At 55.0% G+C, this 24,472-nt stretch overlaps 1 protein-coding gene across 1 annotated transcript; it reads left to right on the top strand.

Moving 5' to 3' along the window:
- The first annotated feature begins 11,666 nt into the window (after positions 1-11,666).
- On the top strand, positions 11,667-17,848 carry LOC124527330 (basic proline-rich protein-like). Its single transcript, XM_047100498.1, has 2 exons — positions 11,667-11,676; positions 16,779-17,848. The coding sequence occupies exons 1-2, from the start codon at positions 11,667-11,669 to the stop codon at positions 17,846-17,848; spliced, it is 1,080 nt and encodes a 359-aa protein (XP_046956454.1).
- Positions 17,849-24,472: the final 6,624 nt, after the last annotated feature.

Here is a 24,472-nt window from a genome sequence, read left to right as displayed (position 1 = left end):
ATATTAACAGATTAGACAGGAAAAACCATACAGCCATCTCAACAGATGCAGAAAAAGCATACAAAATTCTACTGCTATTCACGAGAAAGCTTATTTTAAAAAACTCTCAGCCAAGGAGGTAGGTGACCTGCCCACCTAGATAAAGGGTGTGCACAAAACAGCTACAGCAAATACCACACCTGGCGATGAAACGAGCGTCTACACCGGGTGGAAGCCAGCGCAAGAGGGGCGCCTTGACCACCACTGCCGTGCGAGCAGTACATCTGAGGTGGCACCGGGAGCCCCAGCCAGTGCACGAGGGGAAAGTACAAAGATTAGACGGAAACAGCATCACCTGCACAACTTGATCCCCCACGTAGAAAACACGAGACACGATCGCAAGCTGTGCGCATAACCAGCATGCAAACCCAAGAGGCTCCCTGCACGGCCGCAATAAGCAATTAGAAACGTAACTGGAGAAACCACTCAGCACGTGGTAACCGTGGGCACAGGGCAGGCTGCTCGGGGAGCAGTAGGCTACCGGCTAGCCAGCTGGAGAAATGTCACACCTCACTTCCAACCATATAAAAGCAAATTTCACATAGGTTAATGAGCTAAGTGAGGAAAAGAGGCCAGAAGCAATAAAAGAGGAATGCTCCTGAGGCGGGGCAAGTGTGCTCAGACGGGACTCAAAGCCCAGGTCGTAAAGGAAATGTCCCGTACATTTTAACATACAAACACTTAAAATCGCTCTCTGGAAAAAAATAATAAACTCAAAAGACGTAGGAAAAGACCCAGGAAGAGACCCGTAGCCACGTGAAATCCCCGATATGGGCCTCCGGTGTCCCCATCAGCCAGGGCCCCGACCGCCTCCGGGCACAGCGCGGCATCCCACTGGAACCAGGTGATCCTGACGCAACCCCCCAGCCCCTCTCCCCAGGAGTGGAAAGCACAGCTCCAGAATGCTGCACCGCGGGCTCAAGGCCACCAGAATTCCCAGTAAGATGGAAGGAGAGGCTTTCCCACCGGATACAACTCTGAATCCCCAACGGCAGCTCAGACGATGGGAGGACCGGGTGGGAGGACCAAGGAGGTGGCCCCATCCTCACCCTGAGCGCCACAGGTGTCTCGTCATGTTTCGTTATGTGCTTTTTCACCTTCCTGTTTTGAAACTACAGGCTTACAGGAAAGCCGGAAACAGCAGAGAGTGCCCACCTGTCGTTCGCTCAGCCTCTCCTAACGTTTGCGTCTTACCGCATCACTGATAAATTACTAAGCTAGCAGATGATCCCGGCGCAACACTATTAGCTCAACCACGAGCCGCATCTGAATTTCACCCGTTTTCCTGCGAAGACCCCTCTGTGCCAGGAGCCCATCCACAACCCACGGTGCGCTTCACCGTCATGTCCCCCCAGACTCCTCTGAGCCTCCACCACCCCTCAAGCCTTCCTTGTCCTTTGGGACCCGGACGCTTGAAGAGCACAGGTCAGGTGTTCCTCTGGGGTCCACTACCTCCTCGTGAAAGTGCTGTGATTACGCATCTGTGGCAAGAACACTGGACACATGATGTGCCCGTGGGGCATCTGGGCTATATGATGGCGACCTGTCTTACCACAGGTGACGTTAACTTGGGTCACCTGGGTTAGCTGGTGTCTGCTGGCTTTCTCCACTCTAAAGTTACTATTTTTCCCTTTTTAATAAGTAAATAACTTGGGGAAGAGATAGAGCCCAGGCAAATATCCTGTTTCTCCTCAAACTCTCACCCACTAATCTCAGCCCCCATCCCTGAGTCTCACCTAAACTAATCGTTGCTGTACTGTCTTTTCTACGTCCTCACTCTTTCTACACTAATTAGAACCCTTCTGTCAGGAAGAGCTGCTCCTTCTCCCCCCGTTTATTTGCTTCTTTATTCGCTTATTTATTTACATCAGTACAGAGTAGTGGGTATTTATTCGAGTCTATGGGTTATAAACCGATCCCATCATCATTTTATTTCCTCGCTCAGACTGATTCAACTCTGGCCATCTTTGCCGCTTGGGGTGGGCCCCCGTGCCCTCTCGACACACCCCACCCTTTCTGGGCGCCTCCTTACTTTCTGCACGGCCAGGTGTCCTGGCTGCACCTGTCCCTTCCTATCGGAGGATGATATCTGGGCATGCTCGCCACTGCTGGGGCCTGTCAGGGGACGGAGACCCAGGGCACGTGCGTGTAACCCTCGTGCTCACATCCATCTCCGCGCGTCCCCGTACGCACCTATCCCGATGGGCACACGTTAGAGACCGTGGGTTTACACTGCGACCCGGCTCTGGTCGCCCACCCAGACGGACGACCTGTTCAGTCCTGGGTGCACACAGAGTAGGTTCACCCTGCGAACCTCACCCCCATGACAAGCACGGTTCTGTACAGCCCTCAGCCTCACAGAACGCAGCCAAAATGCCGTCTTCCAAGATGAGGCTGCCACCTTTCTTCCCGTCCCTTTCCCCGTGGCTCCATTGTCGTTGGTGGGGACACTGAGGTTTGCTTCTGTGTGTATTCCACTTTAGCGCCCCCCACCTCCTGGCTGAAGTTAATGTGCTTCATTTGGGGGTGTGTAAACAGCGCGGTGGCTCCCAGAGTCAGGCTGTAGCGAGCAGTGTGCTTGGAGGGGCACCGCGCCCCCACACCTGCAGCCGAGTCCACGCCCCTGTCCCTCCCAGCCCCTCCCACCCACCCCCCTGGAACCAGTCCAGCCCCTGGCTCCGGCTCGTCCGTCCCGTTCCCTTTGGCACGAACGCGCAGCCGCGCCCGTGTCTTCCCACGGCCCTTCTTCCTGGTGGACAGAGCACAGCACCCTCTGGCCGCGTGCCTCGCTCGCTCCCTGGGTCTCGGAAGTCACCTCGAATCAGTTCCCAGAGGCCGTACCGTCCTGCAGGTGGCACTTTGCGCTGTGGTCGACACACCGGCATGGATACGGAGGTCATTTCCATATGTGTTTCCATAGAGTTGGAGTTGCGCCCTCAAGCTAGACTCCTAGAAGGGAAAGTGCTGGGGCGAAGCACCGGGCACATGGGGTTCCGCAGGCCGAATGGGGTGTTTTCGTGCCCAAGCACACAGCGCTGATCTCCTCAGGCGGAAGAAATGAACAGTCAAATGATGGGAAGGAGCTCATCTGCGGGGCCTGACCCAGAGGGCTGTCAGCATACGCCGCCCTACTAGCTGACGCTCAGCATTAGGACTGTGACATCTCACCCTGGAAGTAAAAGGTTCACGCGATTCAAGAAGCTCAGCGCACGGAGACAGACCTAATGAGCAAGCCAGCTAAAATCTGGCAAATGGTCTTTACCAGCATTGTCCGTAACAGTGAAATGTTTTTACCCTAAACCCCATTTCGAAGCCCACACCCACGCGAGCACATATCCACACAAAGCCGTGTTTGCTAATGTTCAGATCAGCTTTATTCGCAGTAGTCGGAACGTGCAAACACTCCAAACGCCCAGCCCCGGCGAAGGGACAGAAAACATGTGCTGGACCCACGCAGGCAGGACCACCGGGCAAGTAACAGGAACAAAGTATCGATCCATTCCACAACATGGGCGGACCCCAAAAACCTTGTTAAGGGAAAGAAGCCTGACCCAAAAGACTACATGTTGCAATGATTCCATTGAAGTGAAATGTCTAGAAAAGACAGATTTGTAGAGACAGATCAGTGGCTGCCAAGGCCTGCAGCTGGAACGGGAATTAACACAAACACAGGAACGTTCTGGGGTGACGGAAACTTTTTTAAACTGGACTGTGGTGGGACACCTGGGTGGCACAATCAGTTAAGCGTCCGACTCTTGGTCTGGGCTCAGGTTTGTGAGTTCAAGCCCCGCATCGGGCTCTGTTTTGACACCGCGGAGCTTGCTCGGGATTCCGTCTCTCCCTCGCTGTCTCTGCCTCTCCCCGACTTGTGCGTGCGCACTCACACTCTGTCTCCCTCTCTCTCCAAGAAAACTTGAAAAAAATTAAAACCGGACTGTGGTACAGGCTGCACAACTTAGACATTTGTGAAAGTCACTGAATTGTCTTGTCTACAGAGGGTACATCTCATGACAGCCGCTTATACACAAAAGAAAACAAACCCTCCTCACAGAGCTTCCCCCACCTGTTACTTCCCGAGCGCGTCCCCTCAGAGCACTCAGAAAGGTGCACCCCCAGACAGCTGGGCCGCACGTGCGACGGCACCGCTTCTCCCAACGATCAGCAGGACTGGGAAACACCGGTCGGCTCTCCCACATCCTGGCTCCTCCACTCACAGCCGGGCTCTGTCCCAGGAACCCAACGTACCCTGCACAGGGTGGTCCCGGCTCAAAAGTCTGGGAACTAAAGGGAAGAAAACTCCCTTTCCTATGGCAAGGGCTTGCGGTGAGAAACACCTAAGTTCATCAAACCCTCCTCTCCCTGCCCGGCCCTCCCCCCACACAGGGAGTTTAAGGGGAGCTGGGGGACACCGCACACGGCACTCTCTGCTCCCTCTAGAATACTCTGCCGGTTTGCGCAACACCCGCTCTTTCTATGAAAATATCAGGCCGCTCGCAGTTTTGTCAGAGGGAGAAAATCAAACAATAGAAAGCTTCATAGTAGAACGATCAACGATGTCACTCGTTCATGTGCATGTGGGTGAAAGCCCTTTACTGTGTGACACAAAAAACGTTAATGAGGGAAAACCCCCAGAGTAGGAGTGACAAGAAGTGAATAGAGCGCGAGCTACATGCGGGTGACACTGCACCACGTACTCAGGACACGCAGCCACCAGTCCTGAGAGGGCGTTCCCTCGCACCACTGCCGAAACCAGCCAAAAGGTGATGGGAGAGACTTTTCCATAGGTCTTCGGTGATGGTCAAATCTAGGTTGAACTCTCTGACCCCAAGTTATCACTGCTCCGAATTCCTATGATTCGTTCCCATGAACTGCACATCTTCCTGGATTAAGATTCTGCAGCCCCAACTCCCAAAGCGGCTTCCAGCTGACGCAGTTTACTGCACGTGCCGCGACAGCCCTGAAACTGTTAACCTAAAAAATGACTACATGAGGCCCTTGAAACATTTAGATAACTTTTCGGTGAAAGTAAAGTTTCACTGCATTGCCAACCACAAAAAAGGCGGCCCACCCAAGAGCACCGCGCTACGCCAGAAACACACCGTAAGAGCCAGCGCGGATCATGGACTCCAGAGCGACCACTCTGTTGGACTATTATTTGGGGTAGATTCCTATTCTGAAAAAGAATCAAATTCGAAACAATCCAGACTAATAAACATAGTTTCACGCGACTGATGTCACGCATCGCCAGGACACAGCAGACGTAACCCCTCAAATCGCTGCTCTGTAGACGGTGGCCTGAGCACGTAGGTCCCTCTTCAGATCGAGCCCAGGTCTAGACCACGTGAAGCATCTGAGTGAAGTCTCACCGTTGTCCGTCAGTCTTCGGGTAGTGAGCGCTTCACACAGGAACCTACTCCCCGTCTCTACCTGGGGACGCCCCCTGAGTGAGCCCCCCTTCCTAAGGCAGAAGCCCTGCCCTCACACAGCCCCGGCACACATCAGAGGCAGGTTGCAGCGACCGACACAAAGGCTGGCCTCAAAAGAGAGAAAGCTGGCAAAGCAGGTGCCCGGCAGAACCAACTCCCCACAAGAGAAGAAACGGAGATGGAGGAGAGCCAGGTGCCAGGTCGGGGGGGTGAGCGTGGGCAGAGGGGGCCCGCGGCCCCGCAGGAAGCCTGCTCCTTGGCCTCACGCAGAGGGCGGAGAGCTACCCGTGTCCTCGAGTAAATCCCTCTCCTCAGGAGAACCAAGCGCGCGAACACCCAGAGAGCCAGAGAATTCACGCACGCCGAGCCGAAACAAGAAAAAGAAGTTGGGTCTGTGTGTGCGGCCTGCACAGAAAGGCACAGAATACGAGGCAAGCTCCAAACTTACCCCCGGCCTGACCAACAGATACGTTAACAAGCTCAGTTCCTAACTCTATGATGTCACGGCAGGAGGGCTGACTCAATACTGCCTCCCATGGAATGATCTGTACAATAAGCTTTAGACTTACACACCTGAAAACAATCCTCGCTCAATTTAGTTCCAGACAACCAACAGAGTCTAGTCCCCTAAGACTAAGACAATGGAACAAGGGAATCCCCTGGAGCCAGAACCCATTCCTCCACCCCCGAGATGCTGCCTCCTGACCCCCCCCTCCTCCCGCACCTCACCTCTTTCAGCAGAGCTGCCTGGTCCAGAGCGGGGGGACAGGATACTCTGTGCCAGGCGCTAGCCCCTGGCGGACCGTAGCAGCCGCGAAGGGACGGGACATTGCCCACTTTCAACACAGGACTGCGCACAGGTTCTAGGATAAACATTTATTCAACAGCTCGCTGAATGGCCCCTGAAACCCTCAGAATTTATTATTTTACTCTTGCATACGAGAGTCTCCTGGAAATGGAACAAACCTTGGAAGTCACCAACGTGACCGCCCTTGTTTTCCACTCCAGGAGCCTGCGGCAGGGTGGGAAGCAGATGGCCCAGCAAGTTCAGAGGCAGAGCCGGGACGAAATCCCCAGCTTCCTACACTCCGGGACACTCTCGCTTCCTCCTCCACCAAGCACCTTACAAGCCGCCTTCTCTCCAGGTTTTAAACCGGTTAAGTAAGCCTTCACCGCCGAGCCAGGTGTTTTTCATCGTATTTGGCTGCTTTTCTGAAACCTCCCAGAATTACTCATATTCTCATTTCTGTCACAACGTCGCTATATCCGTTACGTCTCTGACGGTTATTACTTAAGAGAATGCTTTTCAGTTGTACGGCTGCCCTCCGGGGTTCAAAGGGCAGCAGCAGGACACAGCTGCCCTCGTAGGTTGAGGGCTCCCTGTTCACAACAGACTAATTTACTCTACCGTACGTCATGGTTTTAGAACAATTTTGAATGTTTTGTAAATGTTTCTATTCTACGAAGAAAAGCACAAAAATCTGGAGATAACACAGACATACGGGGCATAAATAGATGACTGATTCACCGAGTACAACAGGAGCATGGGAGGGGCAGTGCGGGAGGCAGGCAAATAGCTTCGATCGGCTCGCCACTTCCTACCTGCGCAGAAAGTAAGAACACGTTAGTCATTTGTCCACAGACACTGACAACTGCCTCCTCTCTGCCATGCACTGTTCTGAGCCCTCAGGAGGGAGACAGAGCAAGACCCCCGCCTTCCGGAGGCTTCTGCTCAGAGGGCAGCCTGATGGGAGGGAGGAGGAATGGATACGGAGGGACAGCAGGGCACAGTGGGGGAGAGGTGAGGGTGCGGAGGGGTGAAGCCCAGACCCCAGAGCCAGAGGGGTGACCAGAGGGGACAGCGGGCCCCTGGGGGGACTGAGATGGGGGAACTTGCAGGGCTCCGAGCAGGAGAGTGATGGACCCATCCTCCCCACTTAGGGCTCCGCTTTGGCTGACGGTCAGGAACAGGTGGGAGGAGGCCCGGGGCAGGAGCGTGCGGAGCAGAGAGAGGGTGAGGACAGTTCCACAGAAGGGGAGCCCCCTCAGAGCATCACAAGCAGCGGGCTGGATCAAGCTCGCTCCGATATGCCTGACACACAGGAGAGCTTCATATGCGTTAGTCAACACCACCCGGCTCTCCCAGAACTTACCGAGCCCCTTACATCAGTTCCCCGTCAGAAACACAGAGGTGACCCATGCTCAAGGTAACACTCGTGACGAATAACTAGGTACCCGGGACTCTCAGCTCCGGACCGTTCCGTGTCACGGCAGCATCCACACGTGCACCTGTCTGTGTTTTACAAACAACATGGTACACAGGCTCCTGACCACACGGAAGGATATTAACATTCTGCACGTCGCACACCCAGGGATGAGCAAACTGCGGATTCGAAGAGAACCCGCTGTGAAATGACGCCCGTAAGTGAAGACCCTTCACCTCGGGTCCTTCTGCCACCGAGCATCATGGCAAGCCAGGGAGTTCCAAGGGCGCTTCTTAATCCCTCCGGTCTCCTCATCTCCTGGACTCGACCCACCGCCAGACCCTGCTGACTCCCGCTCACCCTGGCACCCCGGCACCCCACCACCCCCTCCCCCCAAAGCCTTCCCGCCATCCGGAAGGGTGCAGAGCCGGGCCCTGCACGCCTCAACCTTGCCTGCACCACGCCCCCCCATCAACGGCTGGTCGGGGGCTACTGCCCACCCCCCAGCTGCTCCAATAAGCAGGGTTCGGGCAGGGAATGCCCTCGGCCCCTCTCTGGGCAGGAAGAAGAGCTCATCTCTCCTCCGGGCCTCAGCGCGGCACCCCTCCCGAGAGAGGCCCCTGTGCAGAGCGACGCCTCAAGAAGGCACAGCCCTGGGATGCCATCTGCTGCAGCCCTCGTGCCTTTGGTCACTGCACAGACAAAGCAGCTTCGAGGACGCCTCGGTGCCCGGTTTAGCCTCCAGCTGGAACACTGGCCCAAGGAGGCAGAGGCCTTCTCCTCCAGAGTGTGTCCTTCCACGATGACTCACACAGAACCTGTCACTGCGGGCAAGGGTGCCAGGGCGGTGGAAATCAGTTTTCCCCTTTCCCCGGCACAGACGATGGGCACACAGGGAGTCGGGGGGCTTCTATACGCTTCATCCCATTGGCTGAACTACAGAGAACATTGATATTTCAAAACTCCACACCTAAAAAAAAAAAATCAGATAACCACAAACAACAAAAACCAACACACAAGGAAGAGATTTTACCATTTTAACAGGTAACTTTTCTTTACATTTTTATTTACTTTTGGGAGAGAGGGGAAGCAGGGGAGGGGCAGAGAGAGGGAGACACAGAATCCAAAGCAGGCTCCAGACTGTGAGCGGTCAGCACAGAGCCCGACGTGGGGCTCGAACCCACGAACCATGAGCTCATGACCTGACCTGAGTCAAAGTCAGACGCTCAACCGACTGAGCCCCCCAGGCGCCCCTTGAACAGGTAACTTTCAGCGAATGCAGCCGCCCTGATGACGTTTCAGCACAACTGGGCCCAAGCAGCACCTGTCTGCCTCAGGAGGTGGGGGCTCTCCTGGACGCAATACCAGCATCCTTCTAGATACCGTTAAGACAAATGAAGCACAAAGCAGCAGGCGAATCGTGCTGGTCCTCTGCTGTGGTACCAAGTTTGGTGACTAAAGGTGCCAACTTCTAGTTAAGTTAATGGCACTTTTAGAGATAAGTGAATTGTAGGGGCACTCGGGTGGCTCTGTCGGTTAAGCGTCCGACTTCAGCTCAGGTCACGATCTCACAGTTTGTGGGTTCGAGCCCCACGTCGGGCTCTGTGCCGACAGCTCGGAGCCTGGAGCCTGCTTCGGATTCTGTGTCTCCCTCTCTCTCTGCCCCGCCCCGGCTCACGCACTTGTGCGCTCTCTCTTTCCCTCTCTCTCTCTCAAAAACTAAACATTAAAAAAATTTATGTAAGTGAATTGTTTTAATAAAGAAAAATGCCATTTCCACATATATCTTTCTGTAAGGATGCCCCAAGGCATGTTTAAACACCGTAAACTAATAAGAAACTGATCCTAAGTCCTAGGGCACGATTCCCCAGTTTCTTGGACTGAGCACAAAATTATCTTTTATTTTATGCCCTCCTTTCAAAAGGGCAGCATGTCTCTGAGAAATATTTTTGAAGTGAGTCAGTTCCCACGTGCAGAGGTCCTGTTCCTCCGACAACCCCTCTCACCTTCTCAAGGACTTGCCTCTTGCAATTACCCTTTTTCCAACATATTATAAATTTGTCCTTCTCTACTGGATTGCCCCTTAGCCCATAAACACACCGTAATCGTTTCCATTAAAAAACCCAAATTACATAACTCCCTCAAGCCCATGGCCCCTCCAGCTTCTGCCAACAATTCCGCCCCGTTTTAACAAAGCTCCCCTAGAGAGTCCTCTACCTGTGACATCCTCTGTGACACCCCCTCACAGTCTCCTCGGCCACCATAAGGCTCACTCAGGAAGCCCTGGACTCCAGGCCAGCAGACCCTCCTGGTTTCCTCCTTCAACAGACCCCTTTACGACGGGTATTGCTAGACCCTCCCCCTCCTCCACTCCTCCCTTTCCCCTCCTCCACTCCTCCCCCTCTCCTCCTCCTCTTCCCCCCCTCTCCTCCTCCTCTTCCCTCTCCCCTCCTCCTCCCCCCCCTCCTCCTCCTGGGCCCCTTCCTCCTCCTCTCCCCTCCCCTCCTCCCTCTCCTCCCCCTCTCCCCTTCTCTTCCTCCCCCCTCTCCCCTCCTCCTCCCCCCATCTCCCTCACCTCCTCCCCCTCCCCATCCTCCTGTGCACCCCTTGCCAGAAGCCCCCAGGCTTCATCCCTACCCTTCTGCTCATCTGTATCTATATCCACTGCAAAGCCCATGGTTTCAAATACCAGCAACAGGCAAATGACTCCCAAATTCACATATTTGACCCCAATCTCTTCTTGAGCCAAACTTTGAATTTCCACTAGTATCCAAACATCTCCACTCGGATGACTGCTTATAAAAACAAGTGAGGTACTATTTTAGGCACTTTACGTTGGCTCAGTTTGTAGGCCCAACAACCAGAGGATCGAGGCTGCCACTGTTCTCCCTAATTCACGGATGAGAACACCAAGACAGAGAAAGATTAAACAGCTCACTCAAGGTCACGCTTCTGAAATGTGACGGAACAGAGATTCATCCCGCCTGCTCACGGCCCAGTCCGCGGGTGTAACTGCTGAGGAACCGTCTCCCGCAGGGTCCGAGGCCTCACGGGGCCAGTCCCCAGCTCCTGATGTCAGCCTCAGACTTCTCTATCCCAAGGCCAGCGCCAGCCAACCGCTCAGGCCAACAACCTTGGGATCATTCCGGATGTTCCATCTCACGGCAAGTCTACTGGCAATCCTGACGGGCCTGCCTACAAAACACGCTACGGTTCATCAGCTCTAAGCGTGCACTTTCCCCCTCTGAACAACTGTGAAATCGGAGGTGTCCCACAATGCTGTCAGCCGGGCAGGAGGGGAGTATAGTGACTCTTGCCCGGGCACACTCAAACTCAGCTGTTACTCTTGGAGGCACGACAGGAGACAGGACAACACAGCCCGCCGACGGGTCAGTCAACAAACCATTTAAGGACCAGAAACCTCTCCTTACTACCTGCCAGTAAGATCAAAAAAGCATCTAAACTCACAGACCAGGTCTCAGCCGCTTGGAAGACACCCCAGAGGGGGGCGCCTGGGGGGCTCAGTGGGTTGAGCGTCCGACTCCGGCTCAGGTCACGATCTCGCGGTCCATGAGTACAAGCCCCGCGTCGGGCTCTGTGCTGACAGCTCAGGGCCTGGAGCCTGCTTCAGATTCTGTGTCTCCCTCTCTCTGCCCCTCCCCCACTCACATTCTGTGTGTGTGTGTGTGTGTGTGTGTGTGTGTGTGTGTGTGTCTAAATTTAACTAAACATTTTAAAAAAAGGAAAAAAAAAAGGAAGACACCCCAGAGACAGCAGTGGTGAGGTCTTAAGGAATGCCAGCACAGGGAACAACGTGGAAGGCAGCATGACATCACATCGATGCTTGGTCGAAGGATGACCGGGACGAATCAGATTCTAAACGGAAAGAAATTTTAGAATTACTCATTTTATTTTACTTCACTTCTATTTTCCTTTTCGATGAAAGCACCACAGTCTGATTTTAAAAGTCTTCGCTCAAAGTCCAAGAGCACTCTCGATGAGCATAAGTGAGGCCCAGGCGATACGAAAGGACTGCGTCACAGGGTAACTGGCAACATTTGCCCGCTAAGAGTACAAGCCTGAAATACAGCCCGCCAGATCTGAGCTCACCACCTGTGCCCTGGCCCATCGTGGTCCCCCCACGCTCCTGCCAGCACCCCCTGGCGGTGGCAGGGGAGGCGAGAAGGGCCCCTGCAGTCACAGGGCTCAGTGCAGTCCTGCCTTTGCCACTGACGTGTGCCCTCGCTGGGCCCCGTCTTCCCCACAAGTAACACAGAAGACTAACATGCCCACCTCTTGGACTAATGCAAAGCCAGCTAATAACAGAAGGTGCTTTAATCCCCTGGCACGTCACAAGGACCTAATAAACATTAGCTGCATGAGAGCCAGAGTGATTCTTTTGTTTTTTTAAGTCTATTTATTTTGAGAGAGAGAGAGACAGAGAGAGAAATGAGCAGGAAACGGGCAGAGAGAGAGGGAGAGAATCCCAAGCAGGCTCCGTGCTGTCAAGGCACAGCAGCTGGGGCGGGGGGGGGGGGGGGGGGGGCGGGGAGAGGATCCTCAAACCCACGAACTGTGAGACCACGACCTGGGCCAAGATCAAGAGTCAGATGCTTAGCTGCTTAACCGATTGAGCCATCCGGGCGCTCCCAGAGAGATTCTTTCAAAGATAGGTCATGACATCCCCTCCTTCAAAACTCTCTGAAGTCAACCAGGAAACAAAAAGGAAAGAAGGAAGGGAGGGAGGGAAGAAGGCTTCGCATCACAGGGCGATTACAATCTAAATTCCTCGCCACAGCTCCGGACCTCCCGCCTCCCTCCTCCTCACCGGCCTCCCACGATTCCAAACCCAAACCCAGGACAAGGACGTTCCTCCAGAGCCCCACTGCCTGGTAGTGCCCAGCTCCCTCCGTCCCCCGAGCCCTCTCAGGCCCCCGCCCACCCTCGATCTCATTTTGTTTGCCCTTCCTGGCACGGAGGCCTTTAGCTGGGGTGCACCGCCCCATCACGTGAATCCCACGAAGGCAAGAGCTGCCCTTTACTGTGCTCACACCCAAGTCTCCAGTGCCCAGAAGAGAATCCAGCACATGGTGAACACCTGTTGGTGACCACGTGTGAGGAACAAAACTGGTCTAAAGGCAAGCAGAATTTCTCTGCACCTGCAGTAAAAACACCAGGTACCTTCAAGCCACTTCCACACACACTTAACCCCTCTTCATTTTAATCCATCACAAAGACGCTACACTGAACACCAAAGTCATGTCTTCTTTGTGCGCTCCTAGAACAGCAGCCAGTAATACTCATCGCATCACGTTTTTAAACGTGATAACATGATACTCGTGGTCTACGCCCAACAGCCATCAGGCTACGGCAAGGTTATGTGAAGACCTCTCTCGGCTGCTGCATCTTCCCTGTCCACACCCCAAATAAAACTTAAAAATTCATTCAAGGAATAAAGATACTTTAAATTTAAATACGCGATTTCGGGGTTTTTTAATTTTTATTTTTTTAAGTAAGCTCTATGCCCAACACGGACGGGGCTTGAACTCATGGCCCTGAGATCAAGACTCAGCATGCTTTACTAACTGAGCCAGCCAGGTGCCCCCCAACGTACAATTTTTAAATGAAATTCTCACTATAAAACTTTTCTACCACACACATCACGAATGTATTTTTAAAGGGTTTTTTTTTAACACCACCATTTCCATCACACAAATTATAAATTTGGAAACTCATATTTTAGAAAATTGACAGACACACACACACAAAATCAAGGGTTTTTTTAAATAATTTTTTTTATTTTTGAAGTATTTATTTATTTATTTATTTATTTATTTATTTATTTATTTATTTTGAGAGAGAGAAAGAGAAAAAACGTGAGCACGGAGGGGCAGACAGTGAGAGAATGAGAGAGAATCCCAAGCAGGCTCTGTGCTGTCAGTGTGGAGCCTCACGTGGGGCTTGATCTCACAAACGGTGAGATCGTGACCTGAGCCAAATCAAGAGTCAGACGTTTAACCAACTGTGCCATCCAGGCGCCCCTAAGTTTTTAAATCAACTTGGAACTCTCTAAGTTTTTCAGTTTCACACTAAGATTGACACTTTTTTTTTAATGTTTATTTCTTTTTGAGAGAGAGGGAGGGAGGAGTGAGGGAAGGGCAGAGAGAGGCGGAGACACAGAAATCGAAGCAGGCTCCAGGCTCTGAGCTGACAGCAGAGAGCCTAACACAGGGCTCAAACCCAGGAACCATGAGATCATGACCTGAGCCGAAGTCGGACGCTTAACCGACTGAGCCACCCAGGTGCCCCAAGAGTGACACTTTTTCTTAAACAAAATTTGTATAGGCCGGTAAGTGTACAGTCTCACCTATTAATCTTCAAAGTATTCTTTCTATCTCCTATTTAAATAAGAGTCCTTTGGGGCGCCTGGGTGGCGCAGTCGGTTAAGCGTCCGACTTCAGCCAGGTCACGATCTCGCGGTCCGTGAGTTCAAGCCCCGCATCGGGCTCTGGGCTGATGGCTCAGAGCCTGGAGCCTGCTTCCGATTCTGTGTCTCCCTCTCTCTCTGCCCCTCCCCCGTTCATGCTCTGTCTCTCTCTGTCTTAAAAATAAATAAACGTTGGGAAAAAAATTTTTTTAAAAATAAATAAATAAATAAATAAATAAGAGTCCTTTATCCTAAGTATTTACATAGCTCATCACAGCATTCCAGGGAATAAAACTCCATTCTTAAATAAAACTTACGCCTAAGGGATTCTGATGGCTAATAAAAATGATTAGGTTTTGCTTGCACCCATGTATAAAAAATATTCACTGCAGCACTGTTATAGCAAATATTTAACACTATATTAAAACACACATACAACTGTGTCTGTATCTTGACTGCTGCTGGGAGATACACAATCAATGGGCCACAGCAGGTGGAATGAATGGAATGAGGTTTAAATCTCGGTACTTTCTCAATGGACTTTGTGCAACCTTCCATTTTTAAATCCATATGTAAAAATTGTAATGCTATACATTTCAAAGTCTTAGATTTTATTTTTAAAAATCTAGTGCTATAAAAGCGGTTACTAACACTGCCAGTGCTTGAACTTTCTGAACCCTGCCTGTCCTGTTCAGCGCTGCATTGCCCAGGCCTGTAACAGGGAGGGCCCAGCACACAACAAGCCACAGATTAAGTGTCCACTGAATTCAGTTTGCTTTATTCATTCACCAGACAAATACAAGTTCAAAGAATTTTCTTATCCCAAAAATCTGAAAGCAACTGAAATGTTTTTAGGGCGTGTCAATTCACCAAGGCGCGCATTAACCTACGAACCAAGAAGTTGTTCTCCGGTGATGTTCTTGTTGAAGTCCCGTCTCTTCGCCTCCCAGCACTGACTTTATGAGCACAGGGCACCTCGAGATACATGTGTCATCAATTTCTCAGAGCTGGACCAATTTTCTTTTCACCACTGCCCCCTGCAGAAAGGCCTCCTTTTTTCCCTTCCAACCAGAGCTTCAAATTTTGTCCACGAGGTAGCTGAACACATCCAGTCCCAGGAACCCTGAGACATCTAACAGGGCGTTACTCACCGACAAGACAAGCGTTCTTTCCCAAGCCCTGGTGAGTCCCCTGCCTCCACCCCCGGCAGGGCCCGGGATCGGCATCCGCACCCCGCTCGGCGCGTCTCACCGAATACTTCCCAAGCCCCTGTGGCGGGTGTCCACTCGGAGAGGACCCGCCCACTGGCGGAAGCACGCAGGGAAAGGCCCCTAATTCCCGGTCCAGGGTGGAGCACACACCGCCTTCTCTTCTCCCCTCCCCTCCCCTCCCCTCCCCTCCCCTCCCCTCCCCTCCCCTCCGGGCAGCCCTGGCAGGCAGAGGGGAATCTCTGCCCCCAAGAAAAGATGGCAACCAAAGACATTTCCTAGGGACTGCTCTTGAGACAACCCGCTGTTTTAGAAAATGCAGCTCTGGTGGCACCTTTCAAAGGAGTAAAACACACAGGTGAATTTCAGAGAAAAGGAAAAGGACTACAGAAATACTTCTATTCCCAAAGCTTACTGATCTATCATTTTAATTAGGGCACTAAGAGTAAAGCAGCAAGTCTGATAATCCAGCCACTTTCTTTATACTTAAGAACGGAACGCTAACCATTACGTTTTGTTTAATAAGGGGACAAAAACGTCCTTATCAGCAGTAACTACCAAAATCTGCTGGCTAAAAATATCAACTGCGAACCAAACACAAGAGTGCGGGACTCCGGCACGTATGGGGACCAGAGCACCCTTCTCGGGACCCCAACACTTTCAGCGTCCACAGCCCAATGTGACACATTCCCTCGGACCGTCCACAGCCCGGTAATTTTCCTACTGCAGATCTGAACACGTCAGAATTCACCTCGGGCCCCCAGTCGCCCCAGATTGTTCCGGATCGCTCCAGACGCCCGGCACACGCCGCGGGAACTTCCCCGCCCCGGGCCGCCCGCGGCGCGCAGCTTCCCACGCGGACACGGCGCCCTCGGGAGGGGACGCGGGGCCATCGGGGGTGTAGCCCTCTCCCGGGGGGCGCAGGCTCAGCCCAAGGGCGCACTCTGCCCTCCGCGCACGTAGAGCCTCTGCACGGACACGGTGCCCTCCAGAAGGGGACGCGGGGCGGTCCCGGGCGCAGCCATCCTCCCCCCGGGTGAAGAGCGTCGGGGCGGACACGGCACTCCTGGGCACGGGAAGGGGCTGTCCCTGGCGCAGTTTCTCCCCCCCAGGGGCTCAGCTCCATTCCGGGGTGCAACGTCCCCTCCCAGGGACGCAGTCTCCCCTTCATCCCGGGGCGCCTCTTCATCCGGGGCGCAGTGTCCCCTCCACTGGGGCGCAGCTTTATCCCGGGGCGCAGCCTCCCCTTCATCCGGGGGCGCCGCCTCATCTGGGCGCAGTGTCCCCTCCACTGGGGCGCAACCTTATCCCGGGGCGCAGTCTCCCCTTCAACCCAGGGCGCAGCCTACTCTCCCCGGGGCGCAGCCTCTCTCCTCGGAACGCAGTCCGCCGCCCCCCCCCAACACACACACATACACACACCGGCGGCAGCTTCATTCTGGGGGCGCCGCCACCCCTTCATCCTGGGGTGCAGCACCCCCGCACGGACGCAGCTTCAACCCGGGGCGCAGCAGCACCACCACCACCACGGGCGCATCTTCACCCCGGACACAGCCTCCCCTTCATCCCGGGCGCAGCCCCCCCCCTCCCCGGCACGGGCGCAGCTTCATCGCGGCGCGCAACCCCCCCCCCCCCAAAACCACCACGGGCGCATCTTCACCCCGGACACAGCCTCCCCTTCATCCCGGGCGCAGTGCCCCCACCGGGCGCAGCTTCGTCGCGGGGCGCAGCCTCCCTCACCCGCGGCGCAGAGCATCCCGCGCAGACGCGGCGCCCCGGGGAAGAGACACGGGCCGTCCCGGGCGCAGCCTCCCCACCCCGGGCGGCCCGCACCCCGCCGGGCAGCCCCTCCGGACACCCCCGCCGGGCAGCCCCTCCAGCCCCCGGGCCCCCGGCCGGGCTTCACGGGGTCCCGCTCGAGGCGCACGCCCGGCCCGGCCTCACCACCTGCCCGGCGGCGCTTACATAAACGCGGCCCCGGCGGCGGTGCCCGGCCGCGGGGTCCGAGCCCCCGCCCCGGCCTCGCCTCGCCGCGCCTCGCCGCGCCTCGCCTCGCCTCGCCTCACCTCAGCCGCGGGCCGCTCCGCTCCGCACGCCGCGCGGGGCTCGCACCGCCAGGCCGCCCGGGCTCCGCTCGGCCGCCGGGGCTGCGGCGCGCTGGCCGTGGCCTGGCGCGGCCCCGAGCGCGGCCCCGAGCGCGTCTCGACCCGGCCGCCTCCGCCTCCGCCGCCGCCGCCGCCGCGGCCGCCTCAGCCTCCGCCTCAGCCTCCGCCCTCCGCCCTCGGCCCTCGCCGCCGGCTCCGCCCTCCCCACCGCCCCCGCCGCCGGACGCGCGCACGCCTGGAGCTGGGGGAGGGGGGCGCCGCGACGCAGGACGTGCGCGCGCCCGCACGCCGCGCCGAGCCCCCCGCTCTCTGTGAGCTGGCGGGCGGCCGGGGGCGGCGGGGGGCGGCGGGGGGCGGCGGGGGCGGCGCACGGGCCGGGCTCCCGGTCCAGGTGCACCCGCGGGGTCCTGGCCGTGCCGAGCGGGATCCGGGCACGTGATAGAAGGTGGGGTCCCGTCCCCAGGCCCCGGAGGTGTCTCCCTCCCGCTCCTGCGGAGAGCTCTCGGGGAAGTCAGCAGCCGGTGCACCGTATCGCAGTGGAGGCTGTGATCGGGTTGGTTGGTTTGTGTGATAATAAAGGCATTTTAAAGCTTTTTTATTTACAGCGTATGGAGTAAACTTACTTCTTTATGTTGACCGACTTTTCTACGACTATACACGTGATGATAAGCACATGGAGAAATGCAGCGTTTCACCAGAGTGACCAAGTCAAGGCTGCACTCTGTTCAAAACAGAAAATAAACTAAAGCTTAATAAGGAAACATCTGTAGTTCTTGAAGGCAGGTGCTGACACCAGGGCAGTGACTTTCTAGGAGACAGTGGTCAGAGTCTGGCAAGCCTGCGGCTTTTCACCTGGCTCTTAACCCCTGCAGAGCACGTGGCTGTGGAGGTTAGACACCAAGGGCAAGTCGAGCTGCTGCGGCTCAGAGGTGGACTTTGGCATCTCTTAGGCCCAGCTGCCTGTTTCCCCAAGTGTAAAACAGGTCAGAGAAGACTGATGCCGGTAAAGAGCCCAGTCCAGAGCCTGGTGTGTGGAAGGCACTCCATCAGTGTTCGCTAACGCTGCCATTCCCAGGGTCCCATGGCAGAACACAACACCACAAGGAGCTCAGTGCCCTGGAGCATAAGTTAACCACAGGGGACGGTGCCGCAGCAGGCCGCGTATCTGCTTCAGTTTGCTGTCTGACGGTAAAGGAAAAGCCTACCTTTCGGGCCAGCTAGCTGACAGGCGAGCCCATCGCCCTGCCTGAGGGCCACGCGCTAGGTACAGAGTCCAAAGGAGCGCTTGGACAACCAAGTACAAATCAAGAGCCCTGGAATGCCCTTCAGGGAGTCCTCCTTAATGAACGAGTATGTGCATGAGTACCTGCGATCTAGTGCTATGAAACAGACCACCCCCAAGACCAAGTGGCCCAAAGCAGTCGTGTAATGGCTCACGGTCCTGTGGCCAGCAGCTCCCGCAGCTCATCTCTGCTTCATGGCGTGTGGGGCCGCACCCACTCTTGCGGGCCGCCAGCAGGGACCACGAGAGGAACCAGGCCGCCAGCAGAGCGGCCAAGGTCGCTTCTCATGGCAATGTGACTCCCGTCGGCAGCAAGAGGATAGGCCGGGCTCAGCGCCCGGGGCACTTCCAGCCTCTACACCACATTTACTAAAGTCCCATTGGCCAAAGTAAGTGAGAGAGCCGCGCCCTGAGTGGGCGCGAGGGGGGCTGCCCAGGGCACGGTGGAGAGACGTGTGACCCCCTCTGGAGGCCGCCTCCACGCCGTCTCCTCCAAGTATCGTCTTCCACAGAAAGGCAGCATGCGGCCCTCCCGCAGGAGCTGACCTCCAGCACGGACCTGGGGAGGAGGCCGGGATCGCTGACTGCCCTACCGGCTCAGACAAGTGCTCTCCAGAGCCAGGCTTGGAGCACCGTCCCTGACGTGGAGGGATGGCACGCAGAACGCGCCTCTTTATGCTGACGTGGTGGAAAGCAATCTCCAGACGCTGGCGCCAAGACCTGGTGTCGTGGAGTACCAGCACGCCCACTCGGTACCTGTGAGGTCCGCTGCCTTGATGACGGATCCCACATCCTCCGTGGGAAAGCCCTTCGGCCCCCGGCTTACAGGCAGTGTCAGACACCTGGGCGCGGGGGCTGCTCCTCCGGGCTCCACGGAGGTGCTGGCAGCTTACGGCACCGGTGCTATCACCTGGCAGGGCCTTCAGCGTGAACGGCAGCCTGCAGGCCTGGCCCTGCCCTGCCCCCCAAACAGTCTGTTGTTTACCTCACTCACGCAAATTGTGAAAATGAAACGTCACTTTGATGTCCTGAAAAACAAACCTGACGCTCAAATGCTTGTGTACGGGAATCCAGCCTCCCTCCTCCATCTGCCCCGGTGACGGGGCGTTAGCGTCGATATGAGCGTGAGGACCTGTCGTCTGCCGTGGGAACAGTCTATACAACACCAAAAAGCCACCGTGACCCCTTTTTCCCTCTAGCTGCCGTGCCCATGTAGCTGGATCCAACAAGGAGAATTAGAAATCACTCTGGGGCCCCCAGGCACCTATCGGACAGAACAACAGGCCTTGTGAGCCCGGGACGGTGGCCTCCGGCAGACTCCGGAGATGGCGTGGAACCTGGGCCGCAGGCAGCGGCCTGGAGAGCCCACTCAGGAACCGTGGGGAGAAGGGAGGGGTCCAGCCTGACCACACTGGGGCTGCTGTGCCTTCATTCCCATCCTGGGCTTCCAGAAAGACGTTCGGTTGAAGGAAATGTTCCAGGCCTACAGGTATAGAAACAACTCGTTTGTCCAGGCCCCCAGCAGAGTGTTAGCCAGAGGGCTGGACCACATGACCTGTGCATAGAGGGGCACTGTGGCTCTGAGCCATCAGGCTGGCCCGGCCTGCTTTCTGCCCCTCCTTTCTAGGCCTCAGGTCCACCGTGCCCTCTGCTCGCACAGGGTGACCATGTGACCCCAATACTGCCTCCCCGAGCTGATGACATTCCCGACATGTCCTGCTGAGTTACACCCTGGTCATAGTCACGGTTTACGCAGGTGGATGACCCACGTACCTTGGGTGTGGATTTCCATCATTCAACTCCAAGGGCACCTTTTCCTTGTTCTTTTGAAGCCAGCTCCACTGGGATCCCTGTGTCCAACCAAAAATGTATCTGACAAAACGTGTGTTTCCTTGTTTTATTTAGTTCTGTCCAGTGTGCTTGGGAGAGGACGCCCACGGTACTTTTAGATTGTAGTCTAAAAGTAGCCTATTGATTTCTTGGATTCTAAAAAAGTCAGGAAGATACAACTGCTAATAAGAGATAACCAGTACACTGTGATATGTTCATCTGAGACAAATTTTTTGTCCTATGTTTATAAAAAGCGTGACACTGGAGTGACAAGAGCCAGATGGTTCTCAGCCTTCAGTCAGCTCTTCGTGGGAGCAGAAGGCCCTGCACGGAGCCTGCCCAGCTCGTGACGTGCCTCCTTCTCTGGGTCCCCCAGCTCCCCCCCCCCCCCACCCACCTCCGTGAGACCCCGCGGTCACAGGACCTTGTTTGTGCAGAGGAACAGGCGCGCTCCTCCTACTTCCCAGCTCCAGGACCAAGGTGGAGTCCTGACTCCGTATGACTTCACTTGGAAGCTGGGGCTGGCATCCAGACAAGCCCGAGTCTGTGCCTAGACCTGCCGCGTGGAAACCCGGCGTGGCTGGGATGGCCTCATCACCCGCCGTGCACACCGGCCAGGGGAGCGAGCCCGCGGTGAGAGTCACACAGCGGGCGGGTGGAGAACAGGCTGGCGTCTCTTCGGTGCCTCGTGCCGTGTGTCACGTGTGCAGGAGAGCGCAGGCGAGGAAGACGACGAATCTGCTTCTGAGTTGCGGTGACACAGGGAAGGGTGGTGCGCAGACAGCCGGAGACAGGCCGGGGTGAGGAGCACAGCATCAGGTCCAACAGGGTCCAGACTCGGCTCCACGACACGTCAGCTGTGCGACCGGACGGCTCGCCTGGCCTCTCTGAGCCTGTTCTTCGTCCGGGAAAGGAGGGTGTTACTCACCCCCAGCTCACAGGCCGGCCCCACGCCCCGCGTGTAGAAAGGCTCCAGCGGCAGAGAGCGCGGTGCCGTGACGGAGTGTTGTGGGAGTGTATCCCGCCCGGCTCCCCAGGGCCAGAACGAGCGTCATGAAGCCGTGGCCCTCGAGCCAAGCTTCAAGGGGGAGTGGGCTGGTGGTAAGGGTGCCAAGGCAGAGGGAACGGCATGTCCCTTTGACGTGAATTCAAAGAAGACAGGGCTTCTCCGCCAATCGGGGGAGTCATCCTGATGGGGCTGGGCCACTTGGGTCTTCCTCCCTGGACCACCACCAGAATGGAGTGTGCCCCGTGGCTAAACCAGAGGTGTGAAGGCCAGCGGCCGGCACACTAAGGCCAAGGGTCTGTGTTTGCACAGTCTGCGTGCTCAGAATGAATTGTACCTGTAGAAAGGATTGGGGGGAAGAGAGAAGAGAGACAGAGAGGTGTGTGGCCCCCGAAGCCTAAAATATTCACCGTCAGGCCATTTACGAAAAAAGTGTGCAGACTCCTGGTTGAAGCCAAGCCTCACCCCTGCACCGGGAGTTAGAGCCCGTCCCAAGCGCAAGGACCCTCGTGGGGTCCTCGTGGGGAGGGAGAGAAATGCAAACCAAAACCAGGGTGCCATCAGTGTGGGTGCAGTGGCTCGTGAGCCTCCCAGTGCTGTCTGGCCTCACCCGGGCCGAATGCCGATTGCTTCCATCAGGCGGGAGCCGTGCGAGTGGCGAGTTCAGATGTTTTTGGAAACAGACTGGGTAACGCTTGGTGATAGATTGGGTGAAAGGGTGTGGAGCGGGAAGGATCTGGCTAGTGTGTACTGGAGGGAGAAGGCGCCATGCACGGAGATGAGGGACAGCTGGGAAGAAGCCACCGGGGCCTTCTGCGCGGAGTTTGCGAGGCCTCTCAGATGTCCAAGCGGCTGGACGCAGAGGAGAGGTCCATCTGTGCTGGGACACACGTTTGAGACCGTGAGAGTGGAAGTGACTGCCTGGCGAGGGGCAGAGAAAAGGCGAGTCTGGGCAGACCCGACAGACAGCAGGCGCACAGTGGGGCAGGAGGGGAGCAGAGGAGAGCGCAAGAAGCCTGCTGGGGAGCATCTTTAGAAGGAAAGGAAAGTCGGTAAAATGGTGAGTCCAAATCAAGTGAGGGATCCACAGAGGTCATGGTGACTTTGAAAAGTTCAGAGGGGTGCTGGGGACAGAAGCAGCTAGAAGGAGAGGGCACTCCCCATCTTGTAGGAAGCCAACGTCGTCTGGACTCCAGAACCTAAGAGATGGACCAACCTCATTCGGAGACTAAATAAATGACCACAAGACCCTAAACAAACACCCAGCAAGCCCGAATCCAGGCATGTGATGTGTAAAATGAGAACAAGGACACTATGACCAAGCTGGGCTCACCCAGGAATACAGCTTTGACTTAACACTTAAAAATCTGTCACATGACGGGCGCCAGGGTGGCTGTCAGGTGAGCGTCGGACTCTTGATTTCGGCTCAGGTCATGACCCCAGGGTCGTGGGATTGAGCCCCACGAGCCCTGTGTCAGGCTTCTGCATGGAGCCTGCTTGGGGTCCTCTCTCTCTCTCTCTCTCTCTCTCTCTCTCTCTCTGTGTCCCTCCCCAGCTCACGTTCTCATGCTCTCTAGCTCACAAAATAAATAAACATTTTATGTTTTTATTTCTTTTTGAGAGAGGAAGAGACAGTGTGTGAGCGGGGGAGGGACAGAGAGAGGGGAAGACACAGAATCCCAAGCAGACTTGAGGCTCCGAGCCATCAGCACAGAGCCCGATGCATGAACTCGTGAACCTCAAGATCATGACCCGAGCCGAAGTTGGACACTTATCTAACTGAGCTACCTAGGTGCCCCAAAATAAATTTTTTAAAAATCTATTATGAGAATCACCCATCAGGAGATCAGAGAACACCTGTACAATCATCTCAGCAGATGCAGGGAAGGCTTTTAGTAACACCTAGCATCTTTCACAGTTAGAAACACGAGCTCTCAGAAACTAGGAGTAACAGGGAATTTCCTTAACCTGATGAAAGGTGCCTAAAAGCACCTGAAACACTCATCAAACACACGGTGAAGTGTGAGAAACATTCTCCTCAAATCAGGGACTTTCCACTATGAGCATCGTGAGAGAGCCCAGACAAGAGAGGAAGCAACACAGGAAGATGTATAGAGACTGGAAATGGAGAGAGAGAACAATCACAGGTGACATGATTACACATGCAGAAAATGAAAATAATCTGCAGCTAAATTATTAGATTTAATAAAACCTAGCAAGATTACTGAGTATAAAGCCAACACACACACACACACACACACACACACACACACACACACACGCCAATTTCTGTGCATCAGCAACAAGCAATGTGTAATTTAGAAAAATGAGCCTGTTTACAATTGCACACAAAAGTATGAGTTAAAAATAAATCTCACAGAAGAGGTGTGTGATCTTTAGGGAGAAAAAGTATTTGTAAAAAGTTATTAAAAGAGCTAGTGAACGTCAAGACATCATTGTAATGGATGAGAAGACCCCAGGGTCATAAAGATGTCACCTCTCCCACACATTACCTGCAGACTCATGGAATTCTATAAACATTCTAACAGGGATTTTTATGCAACTTGACTGATTCTAAAATATGTAACAGGAAGTCAAAGGAGGTAGAGTAGCCAGGACACTCGTAAAGAAGATGAAGGGAGGGGATTTGTTCCAGCAACTATGACGGCCTCCTCTGAAGTTACAGTAAGTGAAGCCACGTGTTATTGGCCCAGGGATGGACAAACTGACCAGTGAAACAAAACCGTGATTCCAGGACCAGGCTCACTCGCGTTTGGATATAGGGCAGAAGAGGCAGCGCAGAGCAGTGGGGAAAAAAACGACTTCAACAGGTGATGCTGGGGCGTTTGCTCGTCAATTTGGGAAAAAATTGGATTTAGGTACAAACCTACACCCTACACAAAACTCAGTTCCAGAAAAGTCAAGGGAAAAAAACTTTTAAACTT

Source organism: Lynx rufus, unplaced genomic scaffold (genome assembly GCF_022079265.1).
Source record: "Lynx rufus isolate CCGP_SWC_20201006 ecotype Redwood Valley unplaced genomic scaffold, mLynRuf1.p SCAF_5, whole genome shotgun sequence".
Taxonomy (NCBI): Eukaryota; Metazoa; Chordata; class Mammalia; order Carnivora; family Felidae; genus Lynx; species Lynx rufus.
Note: the sequence above shows the minus strand (reverse complement) of the source record. Positions and strands in the feature narration are given on the sequence as shown.